This window comes from Ranitomeya variabilis, chromosome 1, assembly GCF_051348905.1.
Source record: "Ranitomeya variabilis isolate aRanVar5 chromosome 1, aRanVar5.hap1, whole genome shotgun sequence".
NCBI classification, from domain to species: domain Eukaryota; kingdom Metazoa; phylum Chordata; class Amphibia; order Anura; family Dendrobatidae; genus Ranitomeya; species Ranitomeya variabilis.
The window spans coordinates 221120277-221140454 of NC_135232.1; the positions used below are offsets into that span (position 1 = coordinate 221120277).

Below are 20178 nucleotides of genomic sequence, written 5' to 3' on the forward strand. Positions count from 1 at the left end.
TCTGCAGTCTTCATGTGGGCAAACTTCTGTGTAGGAAGTTGTCATGGAAACCTTCTGTCATTTTCTCGTCTTCAGCAGCGGTTCACATTAGTCCACTGCTCAATCCCAATGAAATGACCACAGCAGACTGCAGAGTCTCTACATTTTATTCCACCCCTTATAAAAGTATGAGGTTTTCAACAAACCTAGAACAATGATTTTATATTCTAGTTTGCTATTACTGATGTAACACTTATTTAGCAATAATAGCATAGTCTGACAAGTAATTAGGATACACTCATCACTCACTCTGCTAGTCGTCTATGTGTTTGCACTTGTCCAGCCACATGGGTGAGATATAAAAACAAAAACAATGGAAATTTGCAGTTGTCCGTAGTAATAAATTACATTTCTGCGTTTCAGATTGTCCAAACTAAGAAAAGTGTCGGGTTGGAATGGACAACATAACGATTTGCATTTACCACTATGTTTTTCATGTACCCTTTACTCCAGTCATCCATAGTCTCCAAGTTTGGGGCCACATGTGGCTTGGGAGCCCCATCAAGATGTCTTCGGAAGTGGTTTTTCACACCTTTTGCATAAAGATGGCTTCTTCTTGATTGTCAATACTACTTTTCCATCAAGGGGAAAAAAGGGGCAGTGTGGTCTACTGGCCGTCAGAAGGCAGTAAGGAGGAGGCTCTTGTAGACCTCCTAACCTGTTTTACTTGAAGAACTTGTATCCCCCATCTTTTCTTGTTGCTCATCGCATTGTGATGTTCTTTTGTGAAGTGTATAGTGGCACACCACATTGTTAAGAGAATGGTAACACTAAAGGACCCCCCCATAGATGAATTTTGTATAAACCAGCTATTGATGGGTTTAGCCAGCAATCTAATGGGGGCGTCTCCCAACTGATTTTGGACTAATGATCGCTTTGTTCTACCGGAGATAAGCCACTGGCAGAGATGACCATCGGTGGCTTTCTCATAGAGAACACAGGAGCACTTAGAGAGCGCACCTGAGTATGGGAGAGACAACTGCCAGGATTCTTGTTGTCCTTCTACAGTTTGACCACTAGTGGCTGCTATTATTCGCTGCTCTTGTGTTCTGCAATTGCCCTTTTTAAAGATTGCAGATTCTGAACCTGTGGAATCTATCTTGTTTCCTGTTTGGACTACTTAAAGCCACATAGATCCTTTCACTCATTGCTTTAGTATTGTGTCTAGGTGTAAAGGCCCCGTCTCACATAGCGAGATCGCTAGCGAGATCGCTGCTGAGTCACAAGTTTTGTGACGCAACAGCGACCTCCATAGCGATCTCGCTATGTGTGACACGTACCAGCGATCAGGCCCCTGCTGTGAGATCGCTGGTCGTGTCGGAATGGCCTGGACCTTTTTTTGGTCGTTGAGGCCCCGCTGACATCGCTGAATCGGTGTGTGTGACCGATCCAGCGATGTCTTCACTGGTAACCAGGGTAAACATCGGGTTACTAAGCGCAGGGCCGCGCTTAGTAACCCGATGTTTACCCTGGTTACCAGCGTAAATGTAAAAAAAAAAAAAAAAAAAACAGTACATACTCGCCTTCTGATGTCCGTCAGGTCCCTTGCCATCTGCTTCCTGCTCTCACTGACTGCCGGCCGTACAGTGAGAAGTGAGAGCACAGCGGTGACGTCACCGCTGCGCTCTGCTCTCACTGTACGGCCGGATCTCAGTCAGAGCAGGAAGCAGACGGCAAGGGACCTGGACACCGAAAGGCGAGTATGTACTGTTTGTTTTTTTTGGTAACCAGGGTAAACATCGGGTTACTAAGCGCGGCCCTGCGCTTAGTAACCCGATATTTACCCTGGTTACCCGGGTGCTGCAGGGGGACTTCGGCATCGTTGAAGACAGTTTCAACGATGCTGAAGTCGTTCCCCTGATCGTTGGTCGCTGGAGAGAGCGGTCTGTGTGACAGCTCCCCAGCGACCACACAGCGACTTACCAACGATCACGGCCAGGTCGTATCGCTGGTCGTGATCGTTGGTAAATCGCTTAGTGAGACGGGGCCTTCAGTCTAGCTCCATTTTCCAGCTCCTGAATTTTCTTATCCAGACTGTCCTTATTTACCTCCAGATTGTTTCCTACAACTCCTTTGCTATCTCCAAGGACTTATTACTGATTGCTGTTCCTTGCTTGTGCTCCTCCGGCCACTGGATTACCAGCAGTGCTACACCAATTTCGTAACACTGACAGTCGAATGCTAAGTCACAGTATCATTCTGCCAAAAGCAGTTAATTTATTAATATGTTTTTATAAGTAATAATAGGGTAACAGCACAAAGCAGCAGGCTAAAAAATATGCTCCAGAATTATTTCCGAGAGAATGCAAGTATTCACAAAAAAGGACAAGTCACAAGATCTTACAGAAGCACCCAGGACAGGAACATTTATGAAAACTTCTTTTAAATACAAGAGTAATTTAGCTGATGTTTTTTTTTTAAATTTATTTTGGTAATTAACTTTTGAATAAACATCGAGAAATAAAGTTCTGTTGAACAGTCTGCCAACTACCTATATAAAACTGGGTGAAGTTGGCATGTGCATACAAATATCCATTTTAGCTTTATACCATTATCTCACAGGCTGCTCACTTAAATCAGTGGCATGCTCTTTCTACTAAGCAGATCATACAGCTTAAAAATGAATAAATGAACGGATAATGGCTTTATCCATCTGTATCATCATTGTTAGTAATGAGTGCGGTAGTAATCAGGACTGCAAAGCTCTTTTACCATACATGGTGGTCAAATCCACATCATGGGCATTTCCAATGTCATGTAATTTCCTCCCAAGCTGAAAATAGCAAATCTCCAGTCATGCAAACTAACACACTGTGTTTCCAAGGTACATTGAAGCTAATTACCCGATAAGTGAAAAATAAATTTAACTTCACAGGAAATCTACAGTCAATTTGAACATTTAAAACAATTTCTGTTTTTTAATACCACGCCTCAAGAGGCAATATGATTTCCATTTCTATTAATTGAAAATCCATCAGATGGAGAATTCACATTATTAAAAATAAGACAGGTTTAGCTGCTATGAGTATGACCTGACTTGGCACTGATCTACATTTACGATTTTCTATTAACCAAAAAAATAAAATCCTTGTTCCTATCCTCTCTTCTCTTTACAGATTAGATTACTTGTTTGCAGATAGAGCCACATACATTATCACACCCTACCGGTATAATCTTACTCTGATTGTGTTGACAGATACGTGGTAGAATCTACAGAAAATAGGATTTGTTTTTTAAATTATTAACCAACGACTGAAGGCAAAACTGGAGGTTTCTAATTCTACTGCCTTATAGTATGTTTTAATAAAAGGTTACACTTTAAAGGGGTTCTCCAAAAATAGAAAAAAATAACTAAAATGAAAGGTCTTTGCATATAAATTCATAAATACTTTTAAATTAGCAAACCATAGTCATTTTTTCTAAGGAAGTAATCACTAAAGAATTAAAATGGCCATTTTGTTACATTGGCAGAAATATGTCCTACAACGTTAATAAGACAAAGGCCTGTTAGCACGTGCAATGGGAGAGAACATAACAAATACTGTCAAGCTATCTCCAGGTCACAGCAGCTGCTTAGCATTCAGAAAGACATGGTGGACAGCAGTGTGAGCAGCCTCTTCTTACCTCAGCACCCCTGGTATCTCCAGTATTAGATCAGTTAGACAGGGTGGACAGCAGTGTGAGCAGCCTTTTCTTACCTCAGCACCCCTGGTATCTCCAGTATTAGATCAGGTAGACAGGGTGGAAAGCAGTGTGAGCAGCTTCTTCTCACCTCAGCACCCCAGTATCTCCAGTATTAGATCAGAAATACATTGTGGCCAGCAGTGTGAGAGGTCTCTTCCTACCTTAGCACCAAAGGAATCTCCAGTATTAGATCAGAAAGACATGGTGCACAGCAGTGTGAGCAGTTTCTTCTTAAATCAGCACCGATGGCACCTCCAGTATTAGATCAGAAAGACATGGTGGACAGCAGTGTGAGAGGTCTCTTCTTACGTCAGCACCAATGGTATCTTCAGTATTAGATCAGAAAGACATGGTGGACAGCAGTGTGAGAGGTCTCTTCTTACGTCAGCACCAATGGTATCTTCAGTATTAGATCAGAAAGACATGGTGGACAGCAGTGTGAGAGGTCTTTTCTTACGTCAGCACCAATGGTATCTTCAGTATTAGATCAGAAAGACATGGTGGACAGCAGTGTGAGAGGTCTCTTCTTACGTCAGCACCAATGGTATCTTCAGTATTAGATCAGAAAGACATGGTGGACAGCAGTGTGAGAGGTCTCTTCTGACGTCAGCACCAATGGTATCTTCAGTATTAGATCAGAAAGACATGGTGGACAGCAGTGTGAGAGGTCTCTTCTTACGTCAGCACCAATGGTATATTCAGTATTAGATCAGAAAGACATGGTGGACAGCAGTGTGAGAGTCTCTTCTTACGTCAGCACCAATGGTATCTTCAGTATTAGATCAGAAAGACATGGTGGACAGCAGTGTGAGAGGTCTCTTCTTACGTCAGCACCAATGGTATTTTCAGTATTCGATCAGAAAGACACAGTGGACAGCAGTGTGAGAGGTCTCTTCTTACGTCAGCACCAATGGTATCTTCAGTATTAGATCAGAAAGACATGGTGGACAGCAGTGTGAGAGGTCTCTTCTTACGTCAGCACCAATGGTATCTTCAGTATTAGATCAGAAAGACATGGTGGACAGAAGTGAGAGAGGTCTCTTCTTACCTCAGCACCACTGGTATCTCCAGTATTAGATCAGAAAGACATGGTGGACAGCAGTGTGAGCAGTCTCTTCTTACGTCAGCACCAATGGCACCTCCAGTATTAGATCAGAAAGACATGGTGGACAGCAGTGTGAGAGGTCTCTTCTTACCTCAGCAGCCCTGGTATCTCTAGTATTAGTTCACGTAGACAGAGTGGACAGCAGTGTGAGCAGCCTCTTCTTACCTCAGCACCCCGGCATCTACAGTATTAGATTAGAAACACAGGATGGCCAGCAGTGTGAGAGATCTCTTCTTACGTCAGTACCAATGGCACCTCCAGTATTAGATCAGAAAGACATGGTGGACAGCAGTGTGAGAGGTCTCTTCTTACCTCAGCAGCCCTGGTATCTCCAGTATTAGATCAGGTAGACAGGGTGGACAGTAGTGTGAGCAGCCTCTTCTAACCTCAGCACCCTGGCATCTACAGTATTAGATTAGAAATACAAGGTGGCCAGCAGTTTGAGAGGTCTCTTCTTACGTCAGCACCAATGTCACCTCCAGTATTAGATCAGAAAGACATGGTGGACAGCAGTGTGAGTGGTCTCTTCTTACCTCAGCAGCCCTGGTATCTCTAGTATTAGTTCACGTAGACAGGGTGGACAGCAGTGTGAGCAGCCTCTTACCTGAGCACCCCGGTATCTCCAGTATTAGATTTGAAATACAGGGTGGCCAGCAGTGTGAGAGGTCTCTTCTTACCTCAGCACCAATGGTATCTTCAGTATTAGACCAGAAAGACATGGTGGACAGCAGTGTGAGAGGTCTATTCTTACCTCAGCACCACTGGTATCTCCAGTATTGGATCAGAAAGACATGGTGGACAGCAGTGTGAGAGGTCTATTCTTACCTCAGCACCACTGGTATCTCCAGTATTAGACCAGAAAGACATGGTGGACAGCAGTGTGAGAGGTCTCTTCTAACCTCAGCACCCCTGGTATCTCCAGTATTAGATCAGGTAGACAGGGTGAACAGCAGTGTGAGCAGCCTCTTCTTACCTCAGCACCCCTGTATCTCCAGTATTAGATTAGAAATACAGGGTGGACAGCAGTGTGAGAGGTCTCTTCTTACCTTAGCACCCCTGGTATCTCCAGTATTAGATCAGGTAGACAGGGTGGACAGCAGTGTGAGCAGCCTCTTCTTACCTCAGCACCCCGGTATCTCCAGTATTAGATTAGAAATACAGGGTGTGAGAGGTCTATTCTTACCTTAGCACCAATGGAATCTCCAGTACTAAATCAGAAAGACATGGTAGACAGCAGTGTGAGCAGTCTCTTCTTACATCAGCACCAATGGTATCTCCAGTATTAGATCAAAAAGACATGGTGGACAGCAGGGTGAGAGGTCTTGTCTTACCTCAGCATCCCTGGTATCTCCAGTATTAGATTAGGTAGACAGGGTGGACAGCACTGTGAGCAATTCCCCTGCAGCTCTACCACAAAGAAAATTAAGCATTAGATGGTGCCCATTACAATTCATTGCCTGTCCTTGTAAGGCATCAAGGTGGCAGGTATTCCAGGAGTAATGCACTGCGTTGATGTCTGGATTAGAGATAGATGGGGTCTTAAAAAAAAATTTCAACCAGGAGACCCCTTTAACCCTTTCATGACCTTTGATGTTCCCAAACGTCATGAAAGGGTTAAAGGTTCCCGACCTTTAATAAATGGGTATGTCATGGCGATTGTGTGCCGCACAGGAGCTGTGCCGGCGCGATCGCCACCGAGAGGTTAGCTTATGTGATAGTCGAGCCCCGGCTGTCACTGCCAAGAGTGGTTCCTACACTACCCCCAGCTGTTTAACCACCAAAATGCTGCAATTGATACCTCCCTTCTGATCGTTGCCTCCGCAACATCATCACGAGGACCTGATCATTGTCATGACCACCTCCAGGTCTGCCAGTGACTGTGGCTTGCTGCATGGTCCTAGAGGATTCTGTCAGTGTATCACTGATATGTATAATACACTGCAATGCTAATGCATTATACCAGCTAATCACACTAATAAACGTTAAAGTCCCATAGAGGGACTAAGTAAAAAAGTAAAGAAAAAAATTCTAGACCTATAAAAAAAAAAATAATTCACAAAATAAAAAATAAAAAAAATCACAAAATAAAAAAATTAAATATTATACCAATAAATATATATATTTATGTAAAAATAGAAATAAACAGAAAAAGAACACATATTTGGTATAGCCGTGTCCGTAATGATCAGATCTACACAACTGTTTCACGCGTTAAATCCCTTCAGTGAACACCATAAAAAAAGGGGAAAAAAATAAGCTTTTTCATCATAGTGACAAACAAAAAGTGGAATAAAATGCAATCAAAAGGTTGAATGGAAATAAAAATGGTATCACTGAAAACATCGAGTCCCACAAAAAATAATCCACCATACAGCTCCATCAGTAGAGAAATAAAAAAGCTACAACTCTTGGAATATAAATCAACATACGGAAAAAGGAGTCCAACCGCTGTCACTTATAGTTTTGATAAAAGGTAAATATTTATTATGATAACAACAAGTTTTTAGGCTATCAAGCCTGGCAAAAAATAAAATCACAGTATAACAAAGGTACGGGTAACAAACTACCCCACACATAACCAAAGTTGTACAGCTGAAGGTTGCAGGTTCACTATTTTAGTAGGAGCATTAATAGTGGTATAGTTAAATAATAGCACTCTCAACCATGTATAGGACTCATTCAGAGTAACCATAAACAAACAGTCGGTGACTGCACCTTACCCATGTGAGCCGTGGTGTGTGTGTGGAGTATGGCAGCCCCTACACGTGTTTCGCGTAGGCTTCTTCCGGGGGTTACTCTGAATGAGTCCTATACATGGTTGAGAGTGCTATTATTTAACTATACCACTATTAATGCTCCTACTAAAATAGTGAACCTGCAACCTTCAGCTGTACAACTTTGGTTATGTGTGGGGTAGTTTGTTACCCGTACCTTTGTTATACTGTGATTTTATTTTTTGCCAGGCTTGATAGCCTAAAAACTTGTTGTTATCATAATAAACATTTACCTTTTATCAAAACTATAAGTGACAGCGGTTGGACTCCTTTTTCCGTATGTTGATTTATTATATGGGAGTTGTTTCTGTCCAGATTTGGACATATATGCGGCTCTGTTCTAATTTAGTATAACTCTTGGAATATAGCGAAGCAAAAAGAATTAAATTAAAGAATCAAAATATAAAGTCTGGGGCCAAAACTACAATTTTGTTGTAAAAATGTAATTTTTTCTTCAATGGCCAATGATATAAAATTCTGTAACGAGCCTATCTTGTCAATACAATCCTTAGGTGAATTCATTGAGATATGTAGTTTGTAAAATGTGGTCACTTATCGGGGGGTGGGGTGGGGGGTATCTGCTCTTCTGGCACCTCAAGGGCTCTCCCAGTGGGTCATGGCACCCTCAAACCATTTCAACAAACTCTGAACTCCAATATGGCGTTTCTTCCCTTCTGAGCTTTGCACTGCGCCTCAAAAATAGTTTTTGAGTACATATGGGTATTGGCGTTCTCAGGAGAAATTGCATAACAAATTGTAAGGTCCAGTTTCTCATATTATCCCTTTTGAAAACTTGGGGCAAAAGAAACATTTTAGTGAAAAAAAAAAACGGTAATTTTCCAATGACTCAGCCCAATGTTATACAATTGTGTAAATCGCCTAAGGGCTAAAAATGCTCACTACACCCATAGATGAATTCCACAAGAAGTGTAGTTTCCGAAAGGTCACTTGTGGGGGTTCCTGCTGTTTTGGCATGTTAGGGGCTATTCAAATGTGACATGGCTTCCGCAACCTATTCCTGCCAAAACTGCGCTCCAGAATTCACTTGGCGCTCCTTACCTTCCGAGCCCTGTCGTGTGTCCAAACAGTAGTTTTCCACCACATATGGGCTATCGATATTTTCAGAAATAATAGCAAATAATTTCAACCAAAATTTACCACCAACATGAATTACAATGTGTCACAAAAACAGCCTCATAATCCCTGGGATATGTTGAAGCGTTCCAGAGTTATAACCTCATAAAATTACACTGATAAAAATTGAAAAAATTGGCCTGGTCAGGCAGGTGAGAACAGGCTGGGGGAAAGGGTGTGTGTGAAGGGGTAAATTGCATCTCCCTCCTACATTTTAATTTTAGTAAATACCTTGACTTCTATAAAATAATGATTTGCATTAAACCAGATATCTAAGAAATGATGTTCTGTTGCTCTGATATTTTCCTTGGAATTTGAGGAACAAAACGAAAACTGAGCTTTACCATTCCCCGGTGTCAATAGGAGTATGGTATCTCCTTGCACACATTCAAACAGTGCTGACAGTTTCGGTGCACCCTATTGAGAGGATGTATAGTAACACCTAGTTGACAATTTACTTATTTGTAAGAACAACAGAGGAATAGTACAATGGACATTAAAAATATGCTCTAGAATTGTTATTCCATGGGGAATACAGCTATTTATTATTTTAAAAAATTTATGAAACAGACAGATTTTTTGCTAAACCACCATTTCGCCATGTTTACATTTCATTAGATTACAATGTGTACCATTATAAATATGCCCAGCAATGAACGCAATGTGCTAGGCATCAAATGTCCATATGGACACAAGCAAAGGTTAACAACCATGAACCAATATTAGGCAACATATTACCTTGAAGGAATACCAAACAATGCAGGGGCTCCAAAGTACCCGCGCCTGTGACCTGATGCGCATTTCGGAGAAAACTTCGGCAAGGGGCATACTGTGGGTATGGTGCAGGAGTTTAAAAAGGGGACCAGAACCAATGCCACCGCGGACCGGAAATGACGCATGCGTTGCCATGCCAGCCGCGATGCAGGCCGGTATCCGCATGCGATGACGGGTGACGTCACTATACAGGGTTCATTGTAGGGTATATTTATAATGGTACAACATATATTACTACCACATATATGTATTGAGATTGTTTATAAATATATGCTATCACTCCCACCCTGCAAGCCCCATACACACACTGTCTATGTGCAAGTGTGTATCTTGTTTCTTCTGCTTGTTCATAAACAGGTGCTTCTCACAAAGTTAGAATATCAAAAACTTAATTTATTTCAGTTCTTTAATACAAACAGTGCAATTCATGTATTATATAGAGTCATTACAAACAGTGATCTATTTCAAGTGTGTATTTCTGTTAATGTTGATGATTATGGCTTACAGCCAATGAAAACCCAAAAGTCATTATCTCAGTAAATTAGAATAATTAAGAAAAAACACGTGCAAAGGCTTCCTAAGCATTTAAAAAGGTCCCTTAGTCTGTTTCAGTAGGTACCACAATCATGGGGAAGACTGCTGACTTGACAGATGTCCAGAAGGCAGTCACTGACACACTCCACAAGGAGGGTAAGCCACAAAAGGTTATTGCTAAAGAAGCTGGCTGTTCACAGAGTGCTGTATTCAAGCATATTAATGGAAAGTTGAGTGGAAGGAAAAAGTGTGGTAGAAAAAGGTGCACAAGCAACCAGGATAAACGCAGCCTTGAAATGATTAAGAAAAGGCCATTCAAAAATTTAGGGGAGATTTACAAGGAATGGAGCGCTGCTGGAGTCATTGCTCAAGAGCTACGACACACAGATGTTATCCAGGACATGGCCTACAAGTGTCGCATTCCTTGTGTCAAGCCACTCATTACCAATAGACAATGCCAGAAGCGTTTTTTCTTGGGCCAAGGAGAAAAAGAACTGGAGTGTTGGTCAAGGTGTTGTTTTCAGATGAAAGTCAATTTTTTATTTCATTTGGAAATGAAGGTCCCAGAGTCTGGAGAAGAGTGGAGAGGCACAAATTCACTGCTTGATGTCTAGTGTGAAGTTTCCACAATCAGTGATTGTTTGGTGAGCCATGTCATCTGCTGGTGTAGGTCCACTGGGTTTTATCCAGACCAAAGTCAGCGAAGCCATCTAACCAGGACATTTTTGAGCACTTTATGCTTCCCTCTGCCGACAAGCTTTTTGGAGATGGAAATTTCATTTTCCAGCAGGACTTGGTACCTGTCCAAATTGCCAAAAGTACCAATACCTGGTTTAGAATCTATGTGGTATTGTGAAGAGGAAGATCAGAGACCCCAGACCCAACAATGCAGACGAGCTGAAGGCTACCAAAGCAACCTGAGCTTCCATAACACCTCAGTAGTGCCACAGGCTGATCGCATCCATGCCATGCCGCATTGATGCAGTAATTGATGCAAAGGGAGCCCCAAGTATTGAGTGTATTTACTAAACATACATCTCAGTAGGCCAACTTTTAGGATTTTAAAATTATTTTTCATGCTGGTGTTATGAAGTATTCTAATTTACTGAGATAATGACTTTGGGGTTTTCACTGGCTGTAAGCCATGATCATCAACATTAAAAGAAATAAATACTTGAAATAGATCACTCTGTAACGATTCTATATAATATAAGAGGTTTCCCTTTTTGTATTGAAGAACTGAAATAAATTAACTTTTTGATGATATTCTAATTTTGTGAGAAACACCTGTACGTAATTTAGCTAGTAAAGTTCTTCTACATTTCTAATATTTGATTGAACTTCAATTGTCGTTTCCCCAACTCCACCACCTCTTTGATCCACATCAGAGTGTGTAAAGACCTCTTAGGGAGTTGAGAGGAAAAGTGCCTAAAAGAGGGAGCGCATTCAGATACTGAACTAGCGGCCTCAAAGGGTGGCATCAAATCCATAACAAAGGCACCTCTGAAACACAGACCCGTGTCTGCTTCCAAGGTGACTCAAGCTAAACCGAATAGCTGGAAGTCGGCTGGCCAGATGTAGGCTGTTTGGAAAGAGTCAGCTTTGTTTCTAAAACACATTATTAATGTCAACCTCCGGGTGGCACCATATAAGCCATAATTCTTGTATTGAAGAATCCAAGAAATTTGTATTCAATGAAAACAGATTCTACCTGTGAATTGAGAACTTTGAGAATAAAAGATCAGTCCATGGTGAGAACAAAGTGGATTTCTCTGATAAGCTATATTACAAAAGTTTTTATTTTTATGTGTATTATTGATTTATGAGAAAAAGTGTAAACGGCTTTTACTCTTAAGTTTAACTATGGGTCTCGCTCTATTTTACCTGCTGCTGTGGTTTATGGTAGTTATTCACTTTCAAAGCTTTACAATACTGTTCAATGTTTTGCCAATGGATAATAAAGTAAGACTGGGTTTTCAGGTAGCATCTTGATATGATGCCTTATTTTAGCAGAAGAAAATCTTGGTAGTTCCTAGAATTGTTTCTTTGGAAAATTGCATCATGGCAGCACATGCTTTCTAGTGCTCCCACCACTGGTGGACACAGACAGAAAAGGGTCCCTGTGCAAAACACTAGGCCCTTTTCAGTCCAATAGCTCATCATAATACCTTCTGCTTTGGAGGGGGAAATGGGCCCCCTTACCTCCTGGGCCCCTGTGGGGCTACATGGGTTACACCAATAGTATTGTCCACCCTTGGCTCCAGCTGGAGACAGAGCATTTAGTGTGTGGTTTAAAAAACAAAAAATTCTTGTCCTTTAAAGATAGTATCAATACATCTAGCATAATTTTGATTATATTAGCAGAACTCCTACGCAGCTTCAGCCACGATTACAGGAAAACTGGGGACATCTATATTGGTTAAGATGGCTACAGGGGAACAAGTAGATGGGACAATGTTCTGTGGTATTATTTAGATTTCTTGTATTGCTATTTATAATTTTGACCTCGGAAAGAATGCATCATAGATTTGAAAACCTTCTAAATTTAGATAGCAAAATACACAAGTCAGATTTTGTCAGCGCTCATATGATGGATGCGTTTTGATCATGGAAAACTTAAACTGAAGAGATTAAATTGATTTTAATCTTAATGAAATTTTTTCTTTGTGGGCTTATGAAATGAGTTAAAAGATACACGTATGGAAAAAAAATAACATTTAGTCTACAAAACTAGTTATTATCAGCTTATATGTACAGACGATGGGTAGGATTATCTCACTGGTCTTGTGATACAAAGAGCAACCTTTTTTATATAACAGTTATATAACGTTTTATAAGCAGGACTCAGATTTTGTTATACAGTGTAATGAATCATGATATCTCTATAAACAAGTAAATATAGACAGCAGAGATCGTGAAAAAGGGGGGGGTGAAGGACAGGTTTAACCCCTTAATGATCGACAATACGTCTTTTAATGACCAGAGATATAAGAGAATATCCTCCCCATTCAGGTGACAATCCAGCAGCTGTCGGCTGTACACTATAGCTGACAACTTGCTGCATCAGCCATGATCAGTTTACCCGTTAGGTGCTGCTGTCAATAATGACTACATCATGTAAATGGTTAAAGGGAATCTGTCACCTCATTTTGGCCCTATAAACTGCGGCCACCGCCATCAGGGGCTTATCTACAGCATTCTGTAATGCTGTAGATAAGCCCCCGATGTAACCTGAAAAATGAGAAAAAGAGGTTAGATTATTCTCACCCAGGGGCGGTCCGGTCCGATGGGCGTCGCAGGTCCGGGTCCACCCATCTTCATGCGATAACATGCTCTTCCTTGCTTCTGTCGTGGCTCCGGCGCAGGCGTACTTTATCTGCCCTGTTAAGTATTTTACGCTGCCCTTAACAGGGCAAATCAGTACACCTGCGTCGGAGCCGTGACAGGAAGCAAGGAGGATGACTAACTTGTTTTTCTTATCTTTCAGGTTTATAGGGACAAAATGAGGTGAAAGATTCCCTGGGAGCGTGGGGTCTCCCTCTTTATCCCCATTGGCACCGAGATTATGGTCGCGCGGTCCTGATGTTTGCCCTGGAAGTTCACAACCAAATAATGTCCTTGGAGCAGGGGTGGGCAATTAGTTTTCCCGAGGGGCCACATGAGAGACCGTGACTGTTGTGGAGGGCCGAACCAATATGCTAAAATGAATTAAGCTCAATATTAATCTCAACATATAATTATTAATATAATAATTATAATTAATATTAATTATCACTCAATACTGAGCAGAAATAAGTATGCCAACATTACCCTATATACCGCTTGAACCCGAATACAGATTCTTCTATATATCGTATAAGCCCACACACAGCCTCCCCATGCCCAACATATGAGCCCCACACAGCATCCCCATCTTCAGCATATGAGCCCCACACAGCCTCCCCATGTCCAGTATATGAGCCCCACACAGCCTCCTCATGTCCAGTATATGAGCCCCACACAGCCTCCCCATGCTCAACATGAGCCCCACACAGCCTCCCCATGTCCAGCATATGAGCCCCACACAGCCCCCCCATGTCCAGTATATGAGCCCCACACAGCCTCCTCATGTCCAGCATATGAGGCCCACACAGCCTCCCCATGCCCAACATATGAGCCCCATACAGCCTCCCCATGTCCAGCATATGAGCCCCACACAGCCCCCCCATGTCCAGCATATGAGCCCCACACAGCCTCCCCATGTCCAGCATATGGGCCCCACACAGCCTCCCCATGTCCAGCATATGGGCCCCACACAGCCTCCCCATGTCCAGCATATGAGCCCCACACAGCATCCCCATCTTCAGCATATGAGCCCCACACAGCCTCCCCATGTCCAGTATATGAGCCCCACACAGCCTCCTCATGTCCAGTATATGAGCCCCACACAGCCTCCCCATGCTCAACATATGAGCCCCACACAGCCTCCCCATGTCCAGCATATGAGCCCCACACAGCCCCCCCATGTCCAGTATATGAGCCCCACACAGCCTCCTCATGTCCAGCATATGAGGCCCACACAGCCTCCCCATGCCCAACATATGAGCCCCATACAGCCTCCCCATGTCCAGCATATGAGCCCCACACAGCCCCCCCATGTCCAGCATATGAGCCCCACACAGCCTCCCCATGTCCAGCATATGGGCCCCACACAGCCTCCCCATGTCCAGCATATGGGCCCCACACAGCCTCCCCATGTCCAGCATATGAGCCCCACACAGCATCCCCATGTCCAGCATATGAGCCCCACACAGAATCCCCATGTCCAGCATATGAGCCCCACACAGCCTCCCCATGTCCTGTACATGAGGCTCACACAGCCTATATGAGGCCCACACAGCCTCCACATGTCCACAGTAAGACCCCATAGCTTCCCCATGTGCACAGTAAAACCCCCATAGCCTCCACATGTCCATAGTAAGACCCCCATAGCTTTTTCATGTCCACAAGAAAGACACCCATAGTCTACTCGTGTCCACATTAAGACCCCCATAGCCTTCCCATGTTCACAGTAAGACCCCTATAGCCTTCCCATATCCACAGTAAGACACCCATAGCCTCCTCAAATACACAGCAAGACTCCCATAGACTCCTAATGTCCACAGTAAGACACCCATAGTCTACTCAAGTCCATAGTAATACCCCCATAGCCTCTCGATGTCCATAGTAAGACCCCCATAGCCTCAACATGTGCAGCCAAACACATACATAAATAAATAATAATAAAAAAAACACATACGGTCCCGTTCCCAGGCACTCTGCTTCTGCGTAAAAAAAATGAACCTCCTAAAATGCTAACAAAATAAAATAACATTTTACAAATGGCGCTGATGTAAAGCAGAGAAGAGGAAATGTTATTTATTAATGTTTTGCTGTGATATGACTATCTGGATTAAAGGGATAATTATTCAAAGTTTGAAAATTGCTAATTTTTTTTTATTTTTTATCAAATTTCTGATATTTTTTTTATAAATAAACACAAAACATATCAACCCAAATTTACCATGATCATAAAGTATAATGAACTACGAAAAAACTGTCTCAAAATTACTGAGATTTGTTGAAGCATTCCAGAGTTATTACCACATAAAGTGACAATGGTAAGATTTCCAAAATTTGGCCTGGTCACTAAGGGGTTAAGCTTTATCGTTGAAAGAGCAATTTTTAGTTGTGAAAAACCATACCCTGTATCAATCACTACATTATTATTTGTTATGCATTGCTTATATAGCGCCATCATATTCCACAGCACTTTACAGACATCATCATCACTGTCCCCATTGGGGCTCACAAACTAAATTCACCATCAGTAGGTCTTTGGAGTGTGGGAGAAAACCCACACAAACACGGAGAGAACATACAAACTTTATCTCTTTACGATGTAAGCCTATGATTCATCAGAACGAAACTCCATAGGCTTATATTGTAAAAGATACTCACACAGAGCATAGAGTGAGCCGGAGAGTCTGAAGAGCAGTGAGGTAGGTGAGTATATTAACACATTCACACTGCACTATATACATGTTTAGGGAAAAAAAGGTCATGTGAGTGCGTCTTTAAAGGGGTTGTCCACTACAAAGACGACCCCTTCTTGATCAAAATGTTTGGCCCTCATAAAATGATAAAGGTTATACTCCCCTCCTGTGCCAACACCATTCCCGCGGTGTCGGTACTCGCTCTCCTGGGGCTCTTCTGTTGTTGTTGTGAGTGGTACCGCTGTCCAATCACCGCTGGCGTCACTGTCCCCACCTTCGGACAAATCGAACATGAAGAGGAAGTCTGGGCTGCAGCGGATCTCAGACTTCCTCTTCATGCTTATTTCGACAGGAGTCGGAGACAGTGACGTCGTCACCACAGCAACCGCACGTGAGCCCCGAGAGAGCGAGCGCCAACACCGCGGGAACAGTGCCGGCACGGGAGGGAAGTATAAGCTTTATTATTTTATGGGGGCCAAGCGAGGAGTATGACAAGAAATTGTCCAAGTAGTGGACAACTTCTTTAAGTGGTTTCCCAACTCTTTTAAAAGCTACTTTAAAAGTTCCACAATCTTAACCCCTTAACACACCATGACATGAAGGGTATGTACATCATGGAGCGGTTGCCGATGTATAGAGAGGGATCAGGAGCTGAGCGTGCTCCACACAGGGGCGATTGTCTTCGATGTTTTCCATGGACCACTCGGTGCGAGGAAAAAACAAAAATCGGACATGTGGATCACCCCATAGACTACTGAAAATCACGGATAGCACCCATACGCAAAGAATGAACGTCTAAATGAGGCCTTATCCACAGTTAAAAATAAAGAAATGTAGCTGTTGTTCCTATTTTTTTATGAATGGGGAAGCATTATACCATAAGGTATATGTTTTGTTTTTAGTGATCACGAGGTTTGGTTTTTTAAAAAAAAAGATGAGCTCCTACAGAAAATATATATTTTATTATTTTCCGTGTATCTCAAAATCCAAGTTCTTTTCTGTGGAATGTTCATACCTTTTGCATAAAAGGTGCAATGTGTAAGTTAACCATAGGTCAGGCGGCAGCTTGAGATTTTCCTTGGTGATATGTTATGGAGAAACGGGAAGGTGGTAATGGGACATATTGATTAAGCTTAAATAACAAATAGTGTGTAACATTCATGCATACTCCATACTGTCAGGATGGACCTAATGGTGAAATTGATTGCCTGCATTGAGAGCACTGATAGCCTGGAACACAACTGTGCAAACTTGTCCTGTAGGTAACATTTGAGACATACAGAGAACCCAAACAAATTAGAAAACTGATGTCAGTTATGTTTATTATTTATTCAGTAAATCACATACATAAATTGAACCTAATAATGGGAATCCTCCTTTAAGGGCCTTTTATATGGGGAGATTAATGTGTAAAATATCTTATGTTTGCAATCAATCTTTTTAATACCAGCAACTAAAATCAGAATAGCATACAGTAACCTTACCTGATCGCTTTCCTCCTTTCCTGTGAGTCTGGAGACACATAAGCTTTCATCTCATCTGCTGAGCGCTGTATCTGGACTTCAGAAATCTAACAAAGAATACAGATTCAGTGTTTCTGTCCAAAACCAGAAAGCAACTTATTAAATAAATCTGTGTAGTTTAACCTTTTTCATCAAGTTGATGTAATGATACTGAGTCTCGGCTTGGCTACACTCCTCCTGGAGTCCATGGACTTCCTGAGTTAAACATAAATAATTACATAATTATTCTGGAGTAAAAATAGAACAAGTACTGAAAACACAGAGGAAAGCTAACACGGCAAAAAGTAAATCACTAAAATATTTTTTCTAGTATTTTACATGCAAATCAATGCTTCGTCAACAAAGGTTTAGGGGCACCAGACTAAAGGCCCCGTCTCACACAGCGACGCTGCAGCGACACAGACAACGATGCTGATCGCTGCAGCGCCGCTGTTTTGTCGCTGTGTGGTCGCTGGGGAGCTGTCACACAGACAGCTCTCTCCAGCGACCAACGATCAGGGGAACGACTTCGGCATCGTTGAAACTGTCTTCAACGATGCCGAAGTCCCCCTGCAGCACCCGGGTAACCAGGGTAAACATGGGGTTACTAAGCGCAGGACCGCGCTTAGTAACCCGATGTTTACCCTGGTTACAAAAAAAAACAAACAGTACATACTCACCATCTGTTGCCCGTCAGGTCCCTTGCCGTCTGCTTCCCGCTCTGACTGTGTGCCGCCGTACAGTGAGAGCAGAGCGCAGCGGTGATGTCACTGCTGTGCTCTCACTTTACGGCGGCAGTCAGAGCAGGAAGCAGACGCCAAGGGACCTGACGGGCAACAGATGGTGAGTATGTACTGTTTTTTTTTTTTTACATTTACGCTGGTAACCAGGGTAAACATCGGGTTACTAAGCGCGGCCCTGCGCTTAGTAACCCGATGTTTACCCTGGTTACCAGTGAAGACATCGCTGGATCGGTGTCACACACACCGATTCAGCGATGTCAGCGGGACCTCAACGACCAAAAAAAGGTCCAGGCCATTCCGACACGACCAGCGATCTCACAGCAGGGGCCTGATCGCTGGTACGTGTCACACATAGCGAGATCGCTACTGAGGTCGCTGTTGCGTCACAAAACTTGTGACTCAGCAGCGATCTCGCTAGCGATCTCGCTATGTGAGACGGGGCCTTTAAAGAAATGTTGATTGCAGCAATTCTGAACTCAGTCCTAATTCTGCCTCCTTAAACAAACCATGGGGCTTGCATGGGGAAATTGTAGAATAATAGAGGAGGGTGTTTGTAAAATGGTTATTTTACATTTTTGTGGAAATTCAAAAACTGAAAAGTGGGGCGTGCAATATTATTCGGCCCCTTTAACTTAATACTTTGTTGCGCCACCTTGTGCTGCGATTACAGCTGCAAGTCGCTTGGGGTATGTCTCTATCAATTTTGTACATCGGGAGACTGAAATTCTTGCCCATTCTTCCTTGGCAAACAGCTCGAGCTCAGTGAGGTTTGATGGAGATCGTTTGTGAACAGCAGTTTTCAGCTCTTTCCACAGATTCCCGATTGGATTGAGGTCTGGACTTTGACTTGGCCATTCTAACACCTGGATACATTTATTTGTGAACCATTCCATTGTAGATTTTGCTTTATGTTTGGGTTCATTGTCTTGTTGGAAGACAAATCTCCATCCCAGTCTCAGGTCTTTTGCAGACTCAAACAGGTTTTCTTCAAGAATGGTCCTGTATTTGGCTCCATCCACCTGCCCATTAATTTTAACCATCTTCCCTGTCCCTGCTGAAGAAAAGCAGGCCCAAACCATGATGCTGCCACCACCATGTTTGACAGTGGGGATGGTGTGTTCAGGGTGATGAGCTGTGTTGCCTTAAAGCCAAACATATTGTTTGGCATTGTTGCCAAAAAGTTCGATTTTGGTTTAATCTGACCAGAGCACCTTCTTTCACATGTTTGGTGTGTCTCCCAGGTGGCTTGCTGCAAACTTTAAACAACACTTTTTATGGATATCTATGAGAAATGGCTTTCTTCTTGCCACTCTTCCATAAAGACCAGATTTGTGCAGTGTATGACTGATTGTTGTCCTATGGACAGTCTGTCCCACCTGAGCTGTAGATCTCTGCAGTTATTATTATTATTATTTATTGTTATAGCGCCATTTATTCCATGGCGCTTTACAAGTGAGGAGGGGTATACATAATAAAAACAAGTACAATAATCTTGAACAATACAAGTCATAACTGGTACAGTAGGAGAGAGGACCCTGCCCGTGAAGGCTCACAATCTACAAGGGATGGGTGAGGATACAGTAGGTGAGGATAGAGCTGGTCATGCAGCGGTTTGGTCGATCGGTGGTTACTGCAGGTTGTAGGCTTGTCGGAAGAGGTGGGTCTTCAGGTTCTTTTTGAAGGTTTCGATGGTAGGTGAGAGTCTGATATGTTGCGGTAGAGAGTTCCAGAGTAGGGGAGATACGCGAGAGAAATCTTGTATACGATTGTGGGAAGAGGAGATAAGAGGGGAGTAGAGAAGCAGATCTTGTGAGGATCGGAGGTTGCGTGTAGGAAAGTACCAGTTCATCCAGAGTGATCATGGGCCTCTTGGCT

General features: G+C 42.7%; 1 protein-coding gene across 3 annotated transcripts in view; it reads right to left on the bottom strand.

Moving 5' to 3' along the window:
- Nucleotides 1-20178, bottom strand: part of IFT81 (intraflagellar transport 81) — a 230547-nt gene that overhangs the window by 30482 nt on the left and 179887 nt on the right. For all 3 annotated transcript variants that reach the window (XM_077292909.1, XM_077292904.1, XM_077292913.1), the window contains exons 16-17: nucleotides 17705-17776; nucleotides 17543-17628 (exon numbers count right to left, since the gene is read on the bottom strand). In XM_077292909.1, coding sequence (XP_077149024.1) covers nucleotides 17543-17628; nucleotides 17705-17776 — 158 coding nt within the window. The remainder of the gene's footprint in view (nucleotides 1-17542; nucleotides 17629-17704; nucleotides 17777-20178) is intronic.